This window comes from Brachyhypopomus gauderio, chromosome 2 (assembly GCF_052324685.1).
Source record: "Brachyhypopomus gauderio isolate BG-103 chromosome 2, BGAUD_0.2, whole genome shotgun sequence".
Taxonomy (NCBI): Eukaryota; Metazoa; Chordata; class Actinopteri; order Gymnotiformes; family Hypopomidae; genus Brachyhypopomus; species Brachyhypopomus gauderio.
The window spans coordinates 29,897,838-29,918,317 of record NC_135212.1 but is presented as its reverse complement, the minus strand read 5'-3'; the positions used below and the strand labels follow the sequence as shown (position 1 = coordinate 29,918,317).

The 20,480-nt window shown below is 41.3% G+C and overlaps 1 protein-coding gene across 8 annotated transcripts in view; it reads right to left on the bottom strand.

Annotated features, from left to right (window-relative positions):
- Window positions 1-18,926, bottom strand: part of dmxl2 (Dmx-like 2) — an 81,701-nt gene extending 62,775 nt beyond the window's left edge. For 5 of the 8 annotated variants that reach the window (XM_076993695.1, XM_076993696.1, XM_076993697.1 and 2 more), the window contains exons 1-4: window positions 18,484-18,925; window positions 13,345-13,470; window positions 11,749-11,820; window positions 11,256-11,334 (exon numbers count right to left, since the gene is read on the bottom strand). In XM_076993695.1, coding sequence (XP_076849810.1) covers window positions 11,256-11,334; window positions 11,749-11,820; window positions 13,345-13,470; window positions 18,484-18,570 — 364 coding nt within the window. In that variant the 5' untranslated portion in view covers window positions 18,571-18,925. Of the gene's footprint in view, window positions 1-11,255; window positions 11,335-11,748; window positions 11,821-13,344; window positions 13,471-18,483 lie in introns of all 8 variants that reach the window. The other 3 variants (XM_076993698.1, XM_076993700.1, XM_076993694.1) reach the window with 2 other exon arrangements.
- Between the last annotated feature and the right edge of the window lie 1,554 nt (window positions 18,927-20,480).

Here is a 20,480-nt window from a genome sequence, read left to right as displayed (position 1 = left end):
GAAAGAGTTGAAGAGGCAGAAGAACGCATTTCGGGTGTAGAGGATGAAGTAACCCAACTTAAAACTCGTGTCAACACTTTAGAACCCCAAGTCAAGTCGTTGTTAGAGAAAATGGACGAGATGGAAAATCGCAGTCGGAGAAATAATATGAGAATAGTGGGCTTGCCAGAGAACGAGGAAGGACGGGATGCGAGTAGATTCCTAGAAAATTGGATTCCCTCAATACTAGAGATGAAGGACGCCGCGCTGGCACTGGAACGCGCGCACAGAATCGGCCCGCGACACCAGGCAAAGGACGGAGCTGATGCCAATGCCCCTCCACCCCGACCGAGAACTCTCATTATAAAGTTTCTCAACTACAGACAGAAGGAAGAGGTGTTGCGGGCGGCCAGGGATAAAGGGACAGTGGAATATAAAGATCAAGCAATCCGATTCTTTCCCGATGTCACCGCTGAAACACACAGGAAGCAGAGGGCTTATGATGGAGTGAGAAAGAAGCTACGACAGAGGGGAATCGACAAGCATCGCATCGTCTTCCCTGCACGATTGCTTCTCACATACAATGGGAAAACAGAGCTGTATAATACCCCAACCGAGGTGGAGCAATTCATGGAAGGACTGGGTAACTGAGAAAAGAGGTAGCCTTTCATTAAAACTGGTTTTTGCTAGGCTATATCCTGATTTTTGTCTGCAGATGCACAATAGGTTACTTATGTTAATCGCTTGAAATATGCTCAACTAATGCAGACGGACTCACATTTGTTGGCTGAGGATGTTATAGTTCAGTTTATTATTATTATTATTATTATTTCTTTGATAGGCTATTATTATTATTATTTTCATGTTGTGGTCTTCGAAAAGGGGGATAATAAGACTAAGGCCTGGTCTGATTAACAGTGTACTATTCTGAACAAAGTTTTGAGTTATTCTAAGATATAGAAAATCTAAGTTAAATGAAGTCTCAGTTATGTGCATTTTACGACAGGTGTAACCTAGTTTGAGGTTGAATTTACTTTAAAAATTGAGTAGATTATTAGAAGGTAAAGGGTTGTGTCAAAGTAGGTGAGTGAAAGAGCCAAACAGTAGTTAGCTCCTCACATATGTGTGGATCTAACGTTCCCATACAGGGAGTAAACATAAAGGGGGGAGGGGGGTTAGACCAACATAAGAGGGTTTGTGTGAAGGAGGTTGCAATGTTCAGTTCTAAAGTTTTGGTATGTGTGGCGCCTATTGCGCTGTTGTATGTGTTTTTCGCTTTTTGCTTTAGCTTCTCAGTGGTAAGTCTGTCTCATGATCTGAAAGGGGTACATAAGGTGATTAAGTACAGTAAAAAATGTAATGTCAGAAACTGAAAAGGTGGAATTCATAACTTGGAATTGTAGGGGAATGGGTAGTCTTAAAAAAGTGAAACAAGTAATGGACAGAATCAAATTACTTAAGGCAAAGATAATATTTTTGCAGGAAACGCACATGACAACAGGGGAAACTGTTAGAATTCAGAGGAGATGGCGGGGTCGGGTTTTCTCATGCTGTTACGCCTCAAATGCCAGAGGAGTGATGACACTCGTTCATAAATCCATTCCCTTACAAGTGGAAAACATAGTAAAAGACCCAGCTGGAAGATTTATTATAATAGAAGGGTTTTTGTTTGGAGATAAAATTAATTTAATTAATGTTTACGGCCCTAATGATGATAATCCTGCCTTTTTCAGCGATCTGTTCCTTTCAATATCAGGTTTGAAAGGCCAAAATATTGTGGCAGGTGATATGAACTGCACAATGGACCCAGTAAAAGATCGCTCAACAGGCTTAGATGCTACACATGCCAAATCTAGGAAAATAATAAAACAATTCATGACAGATTTAAATATAGTGGATATATGGCGACAGCTTAACCCTAGCTCTTTGGTTTACTCATGTTATTCTGGGACTCATAAAACATACTCACGTATTGACTACTTTTTGGTATCAGCAACATTGCTTTCAAAGATAACAGATTGTACATATCACACAGTGGTAGTCTCTGACCATGCTGCGGTATCATTAACGTATACAGATAAAAGGATAGCCAGTACTCCTCCTAAATGGCGCCTGCAAGCAGGATGGTTACAAGATCCCTCATTTGTAGATTTTTTGGGCAAACAAATTGACATTTACTTTGAAATGAATACATCTGAAACATCAGCTTGTATAAGATGGGAGGCTTTTAAAGCCTACATTAGGGGTCAAATTATTGGATATTGTAGCTCTAAATCCAAACAGTCTAGAAAAGACCTAAGACAGTTGGAGAGACAGATCTGTGAATTGGAAAGGACTATATATCAGAATAGAGTAGCAAATAAAGATGAACATGATAAATTACTTCTGTTAAGGGCACAATATAATGAAAAATCAGCAGTAAAAGCGGCAGTAAAAATAAGTAAACTAAAACAGAATTTCTACGAGCATGGAGACAAAGCTGGAAAACTACTTGCTTGGCAAATTAAAAAAAGACAAGAGGAACGGGCTATTGTTACAATAGAAGCACCATCTGGAAACATTATAGATCCAATAAAGATAAATGAAGCTTTCAGAGATTATTACAGTGATCTATATAGTCCAGAGATCTCTCCTCATGATGAGATCCGAATACAATTTGTAGCAGATCTAGATTTGCCTCAAATCTCAGAGGAGGATCATTTGAATCTGGAGGAGGGGATAACTGTTGAAGAGATAACGCTAGCTATTGATGCAATGACACCAGGAAAAACACCAGGCCCGGATGGTCTTCCCATAGATATTTATAAGAAATATAAAGAAAAACTGATACATCCACTGTTAGATATGGCAGTAGAGGCATTTGAATCTGGTCTTCTTCCAACATCAATGAGAGAAGCATTAATCACACTATTACCAAAACCAGGAAAAAGTAATACAAAATGTGAAAACATGCGCCCAATAAGTCTTCTTAATTCAGACACTAAAATTATATGTAAACTGTTAGCACGGAGATTGGAAGCAGTACTACCTAATTTAATAGGAGAGGACCAAAATGGTTTTATACAACGCAGACAAGGATTTCATAATGTAAGAAGGCTTCTCAACATCCTTCATAGCCAGCGGAATATGCCAGACACTGCCATCTTGTCGCTGGATGCAGAGAAGGCGTTTGACCGTTTAACATGGCCCTACTTATTTGATCTTTTGACTAAATTTGGTTTTGGGGAGAATTTTTGTAAATGGGTTAAAATTCTTTGTAATGACCTAGTAGCTGAGGTGCTTACGAACAACACAGTGTCAAAACCTTTCAACATAGGGCGTGGATGCCAGCAGGGGTCGCCTCTTTCCCCTCTCCTCTTTGTAATTTCTATAGAACCCTTTGCCATTGCAGTTAGAAAACACATGAACATTACTGGAGTCAATGTTGGCCAGATGGAACACAAAATTGCTTTGTTTGCTGACGACGTTCTCCTTTTTCTTAAAAATTTAAGTCAATCTATTCCAGCTCTTTTAGAGCTTATAGGGACATTTGGGAAGATATCAGGATACAAAATAAATCACTCGAAAAGTATGTTAATGTTATTAGACGATAAAGACAAGGTACATTTCCAGAACAACCCTACAAATTTTCACTTAACAGATAGCTTTACATATCTGGGAATACGAGTTGTACCAAAACTAGAGAACATAGTTTCTGTAAATTACGAACCATTATTTGAAAATATTTCTAATACTATTGATAGTTGGACATTATTACCCATATCCTTAATCGGTCGTGTAAATGTTCTGAAAATGAATATTTTACCCAAAATACTGTACTTATTTCAGAATATCCCTTTGTCACCTTCAAAACACCTTTTTATGAGACTTACTTCATTATTCAATAACTTTATTTGGAACAACAGGCGTCCAAGGCTCCGCCTTTCACTTTTGTACTTGCCCTATGACAGAGGGGGGCTTAATTGTCCTAATGTGCAATGGTATTACTGGGCAGCTCAGCTCAGAACCATAATGTATTATTTTTCCACAGAAAGCCCCCCATCATGGGTTAATATGGAATCAGCGGAAGTCAAACAGGGTCTTACCTTAAAAAGGTATATATACTCAGCTAATCTCAAACAACACCGGAAAAACTGTTCAAACCCAATTGTTCTCAATATGATCAATGTATGGTATGTGGTGAAGAAACATTTTGGTATTCCTAATAGAATGTCTTGTTATAGCCCTATTTGGGGTAATACAGACTTCAAACCAGGCAAGTTGGATGCAGGCTTTAAAAGTTGGGCAGATAAAGGGATAAAATCTATTAAAGATTTGTATTCTTCAAACAAACTTAAGTCTTTTGAGGAATTAGTTAATACATTTAATATACCAAAAAACCATTTCTTTAAGTATTTACAAATAAGGAACTTTATTTTTGTAGCTCAGAATAATTCTTTAGACATGCCAGTACCGAACAGTTTAGAGACAGAAATGATAAAAGATTGCTATGCAAGAGGTTTAGTATCACATCTATACGGACTTATAACATCAGAATCAAAAGAATCGTCAATTAATAAATTAGAGGCCTGGAGGAAAGATTTAAAGGAAGATTTGTGTGAGAGGGAGTGGACAGAGGCATGTATGGACGCTCAGACACAAACAATAAGTGTAGGATTGAAATTGTTACAATATAAATGGTTGATGCGGACTTATATAACTCCAGCTATTCTACACAAATATAATGAAAATATTCCTGATACCTGCACAAAGTGCAATACATTTAAAGGTGATTTTTATCATTGCATATGGGAGTGTGAACATATAAAGTCTTTTTGGAAAGGTGTTGGGGATATGATTAATAAAATGACAAGTATTAGTCTACCATTAACAGTAAAAGTATTTGTTCTGCACTTATACCCTCCTGAAATGACTTTGAGAAAAAAGGAATATGTTTTTCTTGACATGTGTTTGTTACAAGCTAAACGTTTAATAGCTTTGTTTTGGAAAAAAGTCCAAGCACCTCATGTAAATGACTGGCTGAAAGAAATGGCGACTAACATGGTCATGGAGAAAATAACTTATATAGTGAAAGGTAAACGCAAAAAATTTGAGGAGATATGGTACCCATTCATATCCTTTCTGGAAGAGGGTGGAGGTAATGGGATGTCTAATGTAAGGGATACTGATACCATTTGAGAAGCATTTTATTTTTATTTTTATTTTCATTTTTATTTTTATTGTTATTTATTTTTATTGTTATTTATTTTATTGATGTATTTTAATTTGGTACGTGTGTGATATGTGTTTATTTCTATATACTGTGCTATTCTTTAATTTACGTGTTTGATGAATGAATGTAAGAATGTTTGAAAAGTTAATAAAAAAAACATTTGGGAAAAAAAAAAAAAAATAGTACTAAATGTTTAGCTTCCAAAAATAATTTGAATTGATAAATCAATTGATTCCCAACAAATGCTGGCAAGAGCTGTAGTCTCTGCTCCCCCAGCTCTCTGCTTTATATGCTTTTGTAACTAGATTACATCAGTCAGCTTTCTCTTTTAAGAAGTTATATTACCTAAAAATTTGTTTTTATTTGTACTGCATTGTTTTTACACCAGCCAATTTTAAATACCTCTATATGTGTAGGACAGTTTTACTGGCTGAATGTCTATAATTAGAGAATTTTTCAAATAATAATAATCACAAATCACTAAAATGTCCACATGTCCACTTCATTAAAAAGTAATTGTTTAAAAACATATGCAATATGAAACATAATATAAAATACACATTATCAACAGATGGCACAAACACAGAGTCACATGTACACACAGCCACAGACATACACATACACACACCAAGAGAGCTAAGTTTGATGGAGCACTGGAGTAGCCTTGACTCCAACAGAACAGCAGAGCATCTGGTCATCTCACTAGAGAACTGATGAAGTGATCCTGACCTGCATGGGTTGCTGCCATTGTGCTCAGAAAGCTTTAACTTTAACTAACAAGGTTTGAAATTACTCAGTACTGAAATAATACATTAGAACTATATATAGAAGGTATAGGAATAACAGGGCGATATGTTTTATTTAATTTATTTAGATTTTTAATCAACATGAAGTGAGTAGCAATGTTAAACTAAGACTAGGACTTCTAAACATTAGATTGATTGCATCAAAAGCTATAATAGTAAACAAAATAATCTCAGATAACAGACTAAATGCACTCTGTTTAACAGAGACATGTGCTAGAGTAGACGAATATGTAGGTTTTAATGGAGCAGATCTTCCGGGGTACAGTTATGTACATCAGCCCCATATCACTAGGCATGGAGGTGGAGTAGCCACAATATATGACAGATATAGGTCTTAAGGCTGGAACATACTTGCTGTTTGCCCATGCGTTCGCGTACACAACCGGCTGCGTTGTGAACGTTACTGAGAACATACTAGCCTATGTGCAACGCGTGAAACTGGAGGCATCCACTAGAGGGCAGAACGTAGATAGGGCTTCGGTATTTTAACGATGCAAACATGGCAACACTCGAGGAGATTAGCCTTTGGGTAATTTTACGGTCACGGCAGAAAAAACGACGACAGCGATCCCTTCGTAGGTGGTATGTAAGGCCGTTAAATCAAAGACGTGGTGAGAATGGCGAATTTGTGTCGTTGGATATCGTTGTGTCCATTTTGATGCTGGTTAGCGGCTACACTGCCCCTAGCGGTTTTGTGTGTATTGCACCTCGCGTACGCGTCGCGTTAACTTTTGGAGGACGTGCAAGACGCGCCAAACCGACGCAGGATACGCGAAGCAGCCATGATGCGTACGCGTAGTTAACAGCAAGTATGTTTTAGCCTTTACTGTAAACCCAACCGCTCTGATAGGTGGAATGGGCAATAATCTCATAGGCATTAAAGCAAAGCTTAAATTAGTGACCATCTATCGACTCCTTACTCAGAATTTCTTCAGGAATTTGCCAAGTTTCTTTCAGAATTAATCTTAACCATTGAAAGGTTTGTAATTGTGGGGGATTTCAACATTCACTATGAAAATGAATCAGACCCACTGAAAACCGCGTTTGATTCCATCCTAGACTCAGTAGGTATAACCCAAAATGTAACAGGGCCTACTCAACGCTGTAAACACACCTTAGACTTGGGGGGATTTCAACATTCACTATGAAAATGAATCAGACCCACTGAAAACCGCGTTTGATTCCATCCTAGACTCAGTAGGTATAACCCAAAATGTAACAGGGCCTACTCAACGCTGTAAACACACCTTAGACTTGATACTTACTTATGGGTTAAACATAGAACATCTGGTAATCATCCCCCAAAATTATGCCATTTCAGATCATTCGCTACTGATATATGAAATACAATGTTCATCAGATGCGCCATATAAAAACCACATGCGCTATCACATCCGACACCGCAGCAGCATTTATAAACATACTGCTGGGGTGATAGTGGGAAAAATTCCTGAGCCTGAAATTTTTCTGAGCAGGGGGGGGGGGGGGGGGGGGCACATCTGGCTCGCGAGCCATAGGTTCCCGACCCCTGACTTAGACAGTGTAGCTCCAGTTAAAACAAAATTAATTAGGGAGAAAAAGCTTGCACCATGGTATAACGACCACACTCGTCTTCTAAAACAGGCAGCTCGAACAGTGGAGCGCAAATGGAGATCCACCTCACTAGAAGTGTTTAGAATTGCATGGAAAGACGCCGTAGTCAAATATAAACATGCCCTAATAAAAGCCAGAGCCTCATATTATCCGACACTAATCGAAAACAACAAAAATAACCCTAAATTTCGCTTTGCGGCCGTGTCAAAACAAGAAATATCAACGACACTAGTTCTTAACACTTAAACACACTAGTGAGGAATTTAAAAATTTTTCAATAATAAAATAGATAATATTCGACTACAGAGTCATAAAACATCTCAGCCTAACCTCCAATCCAACTCCCGTAGTATAAGTAATAGTAACTACGCATTGATCAAAAACAAAATCTCGATCCAAAGATTCTAGCCAACTATAGGCCAATTTCTAATCTCCCATTTACCTCACTTTCCAATCAGTTACGTTATTATCTCCAATCAAATAGTATACATGAAAAATTCCAATCAGGATTTAGACCGAACCACAGCACTGAAACAGCTTTAATCTGGGTAGTGAATGATTTACTAATGTCGTCCGATAATGGGTGTCTCGTTCCTTATACTGTTAGATCTTAGTGCAGCTTTTGATACTGTGGATCACAACATTTTGCTGGATAGGCTAGAAAACACAGTAGGTATTAAAGAGTGGCACTCTCCTGGTTTGGATCTTATTTGACCAACCGCTTCCAGTGTGTAAGTGTTAATAATAAAACCTCTAAATCCGTGCACATTAAATATGGTATCCCACAAGGGACAGCCCTAGAACCACTTCTATTTACACTGTACATGTTACCCTTAGGCGAGATTATGCATAAGCATGACATCAGTTTCCACTTCTATGCAGATGATACTAAAATATATTTATCAGCAAAACCCGATGATTTAAGCGTAAACAGCAAAATCGAGATAAAAAAAAAACTAACTTTCTAGCACTAAATCTGAATAAAACAGAGTTAATAATAGTTGGATCTAGGGTAGTGAGAGACAAGACACAATGTAGCATTGAATCTAAATTCTTTCACTATAACCCCCAGCGCAGAGGTAAAGAACCTAGGAGTCACAATAGACTCAGATCTCTCGGTCGATACACACATTAATAATATAACTAGGGTAGCGTTCTTTCACATACGCAACATTGGTAAAATTAGAAACATATTAAATACTAATGATGCGGAAAAACTTATCCATGCATTCATAACCTCTCGTCTAGATTATTGCAACAGTCTTCTAGCTGGATGTTCTGGTAGATCGATAAACAAACTCCAGCTGGGTTAGAACGCAGCAGCGCAAGTTTTAACGAAAACTAAAAAGTTTAATCACATTAGTGCCATACTATCGTCATTACACTGGCTGCCAATTAGATTCCGTATTAACTATAAAATACTTTTATTAACATATAAAACACTGCATGGCTTAGCTCCAGAGTATCTTAGTGAACTTATTGAACATTACAACCCAGCATGTTCACTTCGTTCGCAGGACACAGGATTCTATTCCTAGAATCAAAAAGATCACAGCAGGTGGAAGAGCTTTTTCTTATAAAGCTCCACAACTGTGGAATAATTTTCCTGCCTCTATTCGGGACTCAGACACGGTCTCAATGTTTAAACCTGTTCTGTTCTCAATGACTACAGACCGGTCGCCCTAACCTCACACATCATGAAGGTTCTGGAGAGGCTGATCTTAGCTCACCTCAGACCTCTGGTGAACACCTGTCTGGATCCACTACAATTCGCCTACTGCCCTGAGATTGGCGTAGATCAGGGGTAATCAATTAAATCTTTCCGCGGTCCATTTTTGGCAGATAGCTCAGACCTTAGGTCCGGGTCCGCGGTGGCGAACGAAAGTTGTTGAGCGGGGGGGGGGGGGGGTGGGGGGGGGGGGGGGGTGTTGGCGAACGAAAGTTGTTGAGCGGGGGGGGGGGGGGGGGGGGGGGGGGGGGGGGGGGGGGGGGTGGCGAACGAAAGTTGTTGAGCGGGGGCGAACGTAACACTCGTCTGAAAATAAATTCTCCGGTTTAAAATATAGTCTCCCGTTAAAATTTTTTTGGCATTTGGGTCCGTATCAGGAATGTGATTGGGTCCGGACAGGACGGCGTTCGGGTCCGGATCCGGACCGCGGTCCGCCATTTGGTGATACCTGGCGTAGATGATGCCATCATGTACCTGCTACAGCGAGCTCACTCCCACTTGGATAAATCTGGAGACATTGTACGGATAATGTTTTTTGATTTTTCAAGTGCATTCAATACAATCCAGCCTTCTATGCTGAAGGAGAAGCTCCATTATAGAGAGAGAGAGAAGGATGCAACAGAAACTGCTAAACATAATGGACAACACAACACACCCATTACACAATCTACTGGACAAACAGAGGAGTGTTTTCAGTAAAAGGCTCCTACAGCTCCGCTGTAGTAAAGACAGATCCAGGAAATCATTCTTGCTCACTGCAATAACCCTGTATAATAAGTCACCACTGTCCCGATAGTAGTATTTACACGCCACGCCATGTATGTAAATACACAACAATTGTACAATACAACAACAACAACAACAACTGCACATACGGAGCTATTTTTTATTACTGTACTTTTTGTAACATACTTAATATTTTAAGATTTTAAATTATTCTTTGTAATTATATTAGTGTTCTTGGTTATCTGTACGGCTGCTTCAACATTGCAATTCCCCCTTGGGGAGGAATAAAGTACTCTATCTAAAGACTTATCTGTTTACTTTGGCCTTTGATTAGTCTGTTACATGTTTACCACATCACATGTCTTTCTTCTCCGAGGTTCAGCTGGGGAATAATACTGCAGTCGGAGTTTACAGTACCAATATTACTGCTCTGACACGGAATGGAAACCTGGCATTCATCACAAGACATTTACATTGACAATATCAACACCCAGAATTTTCATTCTAGTTACCTTACACTTAGTCTGATTGTGTGATTTGTGTGTTTTGTGTGATTTGTGTATTCGTCTGTATAATTTGACTTTGTGTAAATTGTGTTTTTGTGTGATTTGTGTATTTAACCAGGCCACCCAAAGGGGATGGGTCCCTGCTGAGTCAGACAATTGCATACAAGCACCTGGAAGATGGTCTGGCTTGCCGGTGGATGTATGTACTGATGCCGGGGTTAGAGGTGCCATTTCCGCAAGAGAACGTGCTGATGCTAGCCCCTACCTGAGCCTCACCATCTACACCGAAAGGACTGTGACTTGGCCGGGGACTTGGCCGGGGAACAAGGACCTTAACTTTATCTGTTGAATGATCCTGCGCACCACGGACTTGCGCTAACGGGCCGCCCAATGGAGGATGGGTTCCCTTTTGAGTCTTGGTCCTCCCGAGGTTTCTTCCTAATCCCCACAATCATAGGGAGTATTTCCACGCCACAGTCACCTTTGGCTTGCTCATTAGGGATCTGTACCCATACGATTGTAAAGCTGCTTTGTGACAACATGTGTTGTGAAAAGCGCTATATAAATAATTTTGATTTGATTTGAACTGGTATAAACGTGAAAGGAACTAAATGAGTTTTGGCATATTCTTAGCATGGGGAGCTTTTAAACTGAGGGCTCCACACAGGGACTGCCACTCCCTCTCTCGGCAAGCTTCTTCTCACCTTGGGGGTCCCAGGCCAGGTTGTAGGTCATGGCACTGAGCAAAAAGTGTCCCGTTTTCTGCCACTGGTAGTTGAGTTGCTGAAATTCAGAAAAAACACGCACAAATTAGTAAATTAACAACAATCAACAATGAGTAAGTCAACTTCGAGATGACCTGAACAAACACATCTGCACATAACTGCAGTTTAACAAACCGCTGCCGAATAACAAGGCAGAAAGGACCGGGTTGTCTGGATTTAAAGGGAAATAGCAGCACTGAGTATTATAAACCCATTGCCCTGATCAGAAGAGCAGGCCCCCACAGGTCCTGTCTTTTAACTCTGGACATTCAATATGCAGAAACGTTCTTTGGACAGACAGCAGCTGATGAGGTCTAATTTGGAAAGAATGAAGCATGTCTGTACATGATTCCCATAATAACAGCAATCATCACTGCCACCTCCTTATCTGCAACATGGTCATAATCATATTACTGTTGATGTAGACACTCACCTTGTGTCTCTTGTTTAGGTTCGTAGAGATGGGTTCAAAAATGCAAACAGTGTTTCCATAGGATGCAGCGATCTGAAACCAAGCATCTGCAGTTCAGGATGTGGCTGGTTATATAAGCCAGGCTTTCAGTACTGCATTCAGTACCATACAGAAACATACTGGTTATATAAGCTAGGCTTTCAATACTGCATATAGTACCATACAGTAACATACTGGTTATATAAGCTAGGCTTTCAGTACTGCATATGGTACCATGCAATAACATATTGGTTATACAAGCCAGGCTTTCGGTATTGCATATAGTACCATACAATAACATACTATTTATATAAGCCAGGCGTTCAGTACTGTATACAGAACATAGTGAGCATACATAGAGTAATGTATGTTTTACAGTGACGAGGTGGTTCAGGTATAAGTGCTGTAATAGGAAAGTTCCATTGCTTTAGATCTTTTTTTGCAGAAATTCCCAGTGTGTGGGGAATGAGTGAGTGAGTTTTAGCCAGTGTATGGACAGTGAGTATGGACAGTGAGTGATTCTTAACTGGTGAATGGAAAACAAGTGAGTGAGTTTTACATAGTGTGTGGGGAGCTAGTGAGTCTTACCCAGTGTGTTGGGAATGAGTGAGTGTGTCTTATGCAGTGTGTGGAGAGAGAGTGAGTCTTATCCAGTATGTGGAGAGTGAGTCTTATCCAGTGTGTGGAGAGTGAGTGGTACCCAGTATAGGGATGTCCCAATCCAGCTTTTTGAACTTCCGATCCGATACCAATATTTATTTGTACTTGCGATCCAATACAGATATCGGCCACCAATACGGGCCTATCCGAGCATGTATTTTGTTGTCAAACTCATGTTGAAAACTTTTACTCTTGATAACAAGTAGCCAGCAGAATTAGGTGTGTTTGAATAATACACAATGGTTGGTAAGGAGAAACTGACCTGTTTATTTACCAATGAATAAACTCAAAATAGACAAAATGATAAATAACAAACAGAAATGGCATCAGTAAACCAAGGCTTAAAAAGCCATACGTGCAAATAATATTGTAAATTGTATTAAAAAAGCAAAACACACAACCTGAGTAGAAAATAGTGTGCTAGAAAATGCGGACTGGATTTTACTCTCACTGGCGAAAGCAAATACAGACACAGCAAAAACTGGAATGGACTATCTAAATGGGTGCGGATCGGACTTTCAAAACTGGATCGGGAGTCTGGATCAGCATTTTCTCGTGCCTGCCGATCCGATACTGATACGCATTTTTTGCAAATATCGGCAGCCGATCCGATCCAAATATCAGATCAGGACAAGCCTAACCCAGTATGTGGAGAGTGAGTAGATTGAGTCTCACCCAATGTGTGGGGAGAGTGAGAGAGTCTTACCTGGTGTGTGCAGAATGAGTCTTACCCAGTATGTGGAGAGTGAGTGGAGTGAGTCTTACCCAGTGTGTGGGGAATGAGTGAGTGAGTCTTACCCAATGTGTGGGGAGAGTGAGTCTTACCCAGTGTGTGGGGAATGAGTGAGTCTTACTCAGTGTGTGGGGAGTGTGAATGAGTCTTACCCAGCGTGTGTGGAGCAAGTGTGATAATCTTACCCGGCCGAGTTGGTGAGAGCACTCCACACATCCCACCTGGATATTTCCATGCTGAGCTCCAGGGATGATTTGCACACACTCGAAATCACTGGCCAAGATCACTATATCACAGCCCGAACCATATGCCTGCAAACACACAGAATACACAAAAGCACCCATCAGAACAGCTACACAACACGCTGAACATGCAGAGGAATTTCACAGATGCACACACACAGCCCGTGGGTCACAACTCTAAGCTCCAGCCATGAACTCCTGCAGGTAGACCCCCTCCCCCCCACTCCACTGTCCCTGTGTTATCTCCAAGTCCATTTCTGTCTCTTCTTATGCAGGGAGGGGCAATCGCATGCACGCACGCACACACACATAGTTGCTAGGAGCAACTAATGAGTCCAGACTGAAAAGCTGAATAGAGCACCTGCTGTTCAGGACATTGAGAGTGGTGTGTGCTCTCAGGCATGTGTGTGTGCTGTGTACCTCACTCCTGACTTATTCATGGAAACAGAGAAGAAGGGAGCTTAGGAACGCAAACAGCTCACACAGATGCTCACCTAGCAGACAGTGGTCAAGTCCAGAACACACACACATCATACCCATACCTGCCACAAAACGGTCACAATAAGCTTAAGCACAGAGACAGGAGGACACTGGCATAAAGGGAATGAGAGAAAGAGGAGGCAAATGGAAAGAGACGAGACAGCCCACAGGAGAGATGTAAACCTGAAGCAGAGATGGGGAGAAAGAAAGAGACAAACTTAAATACAGAGGGGGGGGGTACCTGCAGCAAAGATACATTACAGTGGGAATTAAGGGCAGTCACCGTCACAGACTGGTCGTACTCAAAATATCTCCTACACATTATATCCAACACACACACACACACACACACACACACACACACACACACACAGAGCTGCACAGTCTGTGCACATTCCATTCAACCAGTTTAGCACCCCCCCTTCCCCTCAGCTCTCATTTCAGCACAGTAGCAAACTGTATAATAAACCATCAGGCTGCAACTAGTTGTTGCTACCATTCCCATAAACATCAAACAACATTCTTGAAAACACCACAGTTGTGCCTTTGTTAACCTGGACACCCCAGCAGGGGGCCCTGGTGGGCTGTTTTGGGGAAGGTCGAGACTGCAGCATCCCTGCAACACCTTACCCACAGACAAACAGTGGTGCATTAGGTCAATGTAGCTGCTCACCATTCACCGTTAGCATCTTCGAGCTATGCATTTATGCATGTCCTTGGTCTCACCTGAGTTTCACTGCATGAATAACAGCTACATTTTTAAATCTTGCAGCAGTGCTCCTTCGTGCGGCGAATGGCAGGTGGGATCCTGAGGGGCACGGCCATGGTGCAGACACCCTACCTTTCACCACCATCAGTCAGAGGCATTCTGTTATCTCATCCCAAAGCCAGGTATCATTCATCGCTCCTTGAGAACATGATCAGCTCACTGACGAAAGCTCAACTCGACACCGGTGTGTGCGCATGCCTGTGTCTGTCTGGTAGGACATACATGCTCTTTGTAAAACCAGCAGGCCAGGTGAGAGCATCTTTGTAGAGTCGACATGGTCCTGCTCATGTACATCTAGATTCCGACCACAGATGCATGCTGGCAGCTCCCACGGCAGAACAGGAGGGGCCTCTTCTCCATTCAGAGCCTGGAGTACCGCAGCAGATTCAATGACGTATCTTGCAATGTCATGGTGGCATCCCCAGAACCCAGAACCCAAGCTCACCATTTACACAAGCGATGGGACTCAAATGGGACTCAACCACCAGCACCAGGCCTTTGACAGCAGCCTCCTCAAAAGCACAGCTTAGCCGCTGACACATGTGTGCGAGCATTATCTGTATTGGGGGTATTTTTGAGCTATGTGTTTTGAGCTATGTGCCATGTTTGTTTGTGTGTGTGTGTGTGTGTGTGTGTGTGTGGGACAGGCCTTAGAAATGGAATGTTGCATATGTGGGCCAGCACGAGTGTGAGTGTTTCAGACACGCTGTGCTTGGGTGCCTTTTTTTCAGCTCCTGAGCATGCCATCCCTCCATGCCAAGGGCTCTGACAGCCTACACACACCTGAAAACATGCTCTCTTCCCTGGCCAGAGAACATGCCCTCTTCCCTGGCTGGAGAAGGCTGATCCGGCAGCATGTGGGTTTGATGCATATGTGGAGTGGGCTGCTATGTTGCTCCAGAGTCAACATCCACCCACTGACAGCAAGAGCCACAGCCACAAACATCTGCACCAAACAGAACCTGAAGGATTCTCCAGTCCAACAATCTAAATGACAGCACAGCATTCAAGCTCCACAACTTGAATCTAAATTTAGTGGTTTGGTAATTGAGTTCAAGAATGTGATGAAATATTCAGTTAAAACATGGTGAAAATTAATATTATTTGGTAAGAAGTTATGGCATGGCTCATAGTAAACAGCAGTGAAAAACCTCCAATTCTTATGGAATTTTTTATTTCATACAAGGGGATTTATGCACAGGTGGAAAAAGGTCACACAAGTGTATTGTATTTCAGGAAAGCCTTGCTGGACAGGGACTATGTCCGGGTTTATCTGTCTGGTAAAATCTGTACCTGTCAGTGCAGAGCAGTCATATGGCCTCTCTGACATTTCCTGCTCTTTCCAAGGGTGTTTAGGGAGGAGCAACATGCAGAGCGGTGGGGTATGTAGAAGGGGGTGGAGACACAGCCAGAAGGGGAATGCTGCGGTGTGTGCTGAAGGGGGCGGAGACACAGCCATAAGTGGAAAGAAGAGGAAAGCACAGAAGGGGGCGGAGAGACAGCCTGCAACAGGACGGCGAGTCGACAAGCCAGCGTGAAAAAGCAACCTTCACACTGCTTCCCACAGCCTTGTACAGATCTCTGTGAAATACTTACTCATCAGCTTAAAAAGCGCCATGGAGTTGGCTCCCCCTGATTAAGCTCACACAGTGCATAATAAGCTCTGTCATCTGGCAGTCTACCTAACGCACTGACAACACACTGATAAGCAGTCAGACTGAACCTGAAGACAAATCTAATCAAGTCCACTGAAGCACAGGCAGCTAGTTTAATAGCTATTAGTGTAGAATATTTTAGAGCTGAACATAACTGATAACATTACACTCAATTACAAGGCGTTAATATAAGGGATAGAGTCACAAAGGACAGGGTACAGATCAGATGAAAGTTAACTACATCAAAATACAAAAAGCTTAAGATAACCAGAGACAGGTCAATGATGGCATTTTGGCTTGGGGGTCACAGGGTTATTCCAAAGGTGAAAACAGAGGGTGACAGTTAATAGCTATTGTGTAGAATATTTTTGAACTGAACATAACTGATAACATTACGCTCAATTACAAGGCGTTAATATAAGGGATAGAGTCACAAAGGACAGGGTACAGATCAGATGAAAGTTAACTACATCAAAATACAAAAAGCTTAAGATAACCAGAGACAGGTCAATGATGGCATTTTGGCTTGGGGGTCACAGGGTTATTCCAAAGGTGAAAACAGAGGGTGACAGAAAACAAAAGAAAGGTCCCCGATTCAGCACACACACACACACACACACACACACACACACACACACACACACACAAACACATTTAAAGAACCTGAAAAAAGCTTCTGCTCTTTCACAAATGTGTGTGTTAGTCCATGACAGTCTAATGATGCAGTATAAAGAGCTTCTACAGCCCAACTGATGGCAAACACACAGACCATGAGGCAACTAATTATAGCCTGACCAATGCACCTTGCACATCCATAGATTTATGAGAATCTGATACTGCATCTGTGGGTGACTCATGGGAAAATAAAAACTCTAGACACGAAGTTAACATTGTGTCATGGATGAATATTCCAATCTGTACTACAAAGGTTTCGCTTCTTCATTCTAAGATAATAAATCACTGTCTCACAATTCAAGGACCCTTATTACAAAAGACAGAAATTATTAACTTCCTTTTCTGTGTAATTCAGACAACACAGATACATGAAGTGGCTTTCAAATGACACAGAGATTAAAAGAATCTTTTAATCTATAATTTCATGACTGACACTGGCAATACAGTCTGTCGTGTGTGTATATTTTCTCATGACAGTTGACAATATTGCCATAAATCAACACTTAACATTAACTCGCGCACCAAGAGAAACATTGCACCGACGATTACGGAAACATACAAAAACGACAAACGCAAAAAACGAAGCAATTATACGTAGTTGACTAGCTACATTCAGCACGCAGTGTCCACGGTGTCAGCGGTTTCGACACAGGCCGCGGTTTGCACGAAATTGTCACGCTGTCTGCAAAAGAGTGAAGGATCAGTGTCGTCTGCTGCGCAGTTGCTCAGTCAGTGAGTACCGCTGTACTCCACGGTCAGCGAGAACCGCTGTACTCCACTTGGCGGTCCGCACAACTGACGCCAGTACCGCCAGCGCTCTATGTCTGGAGCGTAGACCAAGCGCTGCTAGACTCGTCTAAACCTCCATCGTGTAGATTAGGTCTCCTAGCTAACGTTGAAAACATCTAGCAGGAATAGTAGCTAGGTAACTAACGACTTAACCCTCGGAGGTCCACGGGCCTTTTTTCTGTTTAAGCGTGTTTTCCTAAATTTGTCTCTAAACACTTATTCATAACATTACACCCATATACTGCATATCAAAATGATAATTTTCATCACATCTGTTGGCTTGAAATACGAATCAGAACTCTTCAGTGAACATATAACTTAACTAGCTAATTATCCAAGAGCGTCCATTTGCCTTTAATCTCGTAATACTGTAAAACCCCAGTGAAGTAGCTTTCTTAGTTTTACACTACACAAGACGACACGTCAAATAACCTTGACTCAAGCATCCCCGTAGCTAGTCAGCTAACAGATGTCCTTCTGAACAAATGAATGACGGAATTAACGTTGGCAGGGGAAACTCGCGTTAGGTTATGTCAGCATTCACACAAACCACGAACATCACCGGTTTGTTGTCACGTCGTGTCGAGGAGAAACTGGCTTACAGGCTAGTAATTAAAGCTAGCCTGCTAGGCAGAGCATCCTAGCCAAGTAGATAAATGGCCAGCTAGCAAGCTAGCTAGTCTGGCATCAAAATATGCGTGGCTGGGCACCTACCGTGAATGGAATGAAATTAACACTTCCCACCGAATAACAGCAGTCCCCCGGATTCACAGCTCCTGTTAGCACCTGGTGGAGATGCATTTTTGCTGATTTAAGAGTACAATATTTAATAATTTACAACATCAACACTCTTCCACCCTCTCGGTTTCTCCATCTAGCTAACAACCGGGAATTCCATCCGTATGTCTTCTTCGTCTTGTCAGTCTTCCTCTCTTTTCTTACTGTCGGAATATATGATCTATGTAGTTTTGATAAGTGACACAGACATGGGAGGAGTACTGGACAGTACAGAGCGGTTTTCAGTTCCTCTCACGGTGCTGTTACATCAATCGTCTCACGTCGCTGTCAACATTAACGCCCGATTATCCCCCCTGCGAGTCAGCGGTAGGATAACCGCAGCTGCGCTAGCAGTGCGCGCTCCCTGTACTCACAGGCACGACCGCATCAGTATAGATCTAAACAAAATAGAGGTCAGCGGTTGTAAATCAATTCGTTTTTCATTGACTTTCGTTATTATTATATTACATTGTCCGAAAATCAGCAAGTGTTTATGTTCATTCATTGTATACTCTCTCTTCAACAAGTATTAAAATGTTTTTCTATTGTATTTAATCTATGTGTTCTACATCTGCGATATTGGAAAAAACGTTCGATGCACGGAGCGCGCACGACTGTGACGACAATGTACGCGTTCATTGACCATTAAGCATCGAGGGGTTTAAAGCTCAATGATGAGAGATGGGATGTGACCGGTTAATAGAGGAACATATATTTTTAGAGCAAATAATACTGATAGGATTCCCAGTGATTTGTACTGCATAATAAATGCAAACCGGTGATCATGTTCCTATTTTTGTTATTTTAGGAATTTCCTGGGGGATCCCTACTCCCTTCATGGCTAACTTGGTTCATTCGACCGAAATCGTGTTCCATGTGTTGACGTACGTTCTAAAATTATGGGAGTTTTCTACCGAATTATTAGGAAGGGCAAGAATCAAAACATGTCCTAGATAAGATGACTTTAGGTTATAATAACCATAATAATGCACACGACAGTGAAGTATTCTATTATGAAAAGCATTATATCTATCACTGTCATGTCCTTGTGAAAAAAATATTGTCCTTTATTTAGGTCATACAGATGCAAATTATATCATAACAAGGGTGTGTTTGTGTGTGTGTGTGTGTGGAGAGAGAGAGAGCAAGACAGGATTTTAGGAGGTCCACAGACTATGAAAAGTGAATATTCAAGAAATACAGTTGCAATCAAAATCTATAAATGTTATAATGTTTTTATAAAGTATATCTTAAGCACACATAAAATATGATTTGTGTATGAAATTTGCAGTTAATTAACTCTACCTAGCAGTCAACAGGTATTACCGGCTTACTAAACACAACAGGCTTTTTTTAACAAGACGTGTAGTGCCGTGACATGTCAGTCATCTGGGGTGGCAGATGAGATGTCCAATCAGATTTCAGGGAGGACCAGTGTTACCCCGACCCCTGCTTTGGCTTCATCTATGCCAACAGACAGAGGTTTACAGACAGACACTGACATAATTACATAATACAATTACCCCAGAATCACAGCTGTATTTATTTATTTTTTCTAAATGACACCTGTGTGCATCAAGTCTATGCGTATCAACTAATCTGAAATTTGAAATATATGTGCCTGTTGATATACAGTATATGACACCTCATGGGAAGACCCTCAAACATGTTGTTCTGACAGAGGCAAGGAGCACAACATAGGCAAAAGGGTTCTGTGACTTCCCTACTAAACCCTAACCCTAGTTCAAGGTTTGTGTCAAGGTAGGCTGGTCCGACTCCACAGGGGATCCGCCCACTTCACAACGCTCCACCTCCCATTCACTCCCTAGGTCTCAATCTCCCTCCTACTCATTCACTCTAATAATTACACGCACCTGTTCCTCATTCTGTTCACCTCTTTATAAGCCCACAGGTCCCGCTTCACGTTGCTGTGC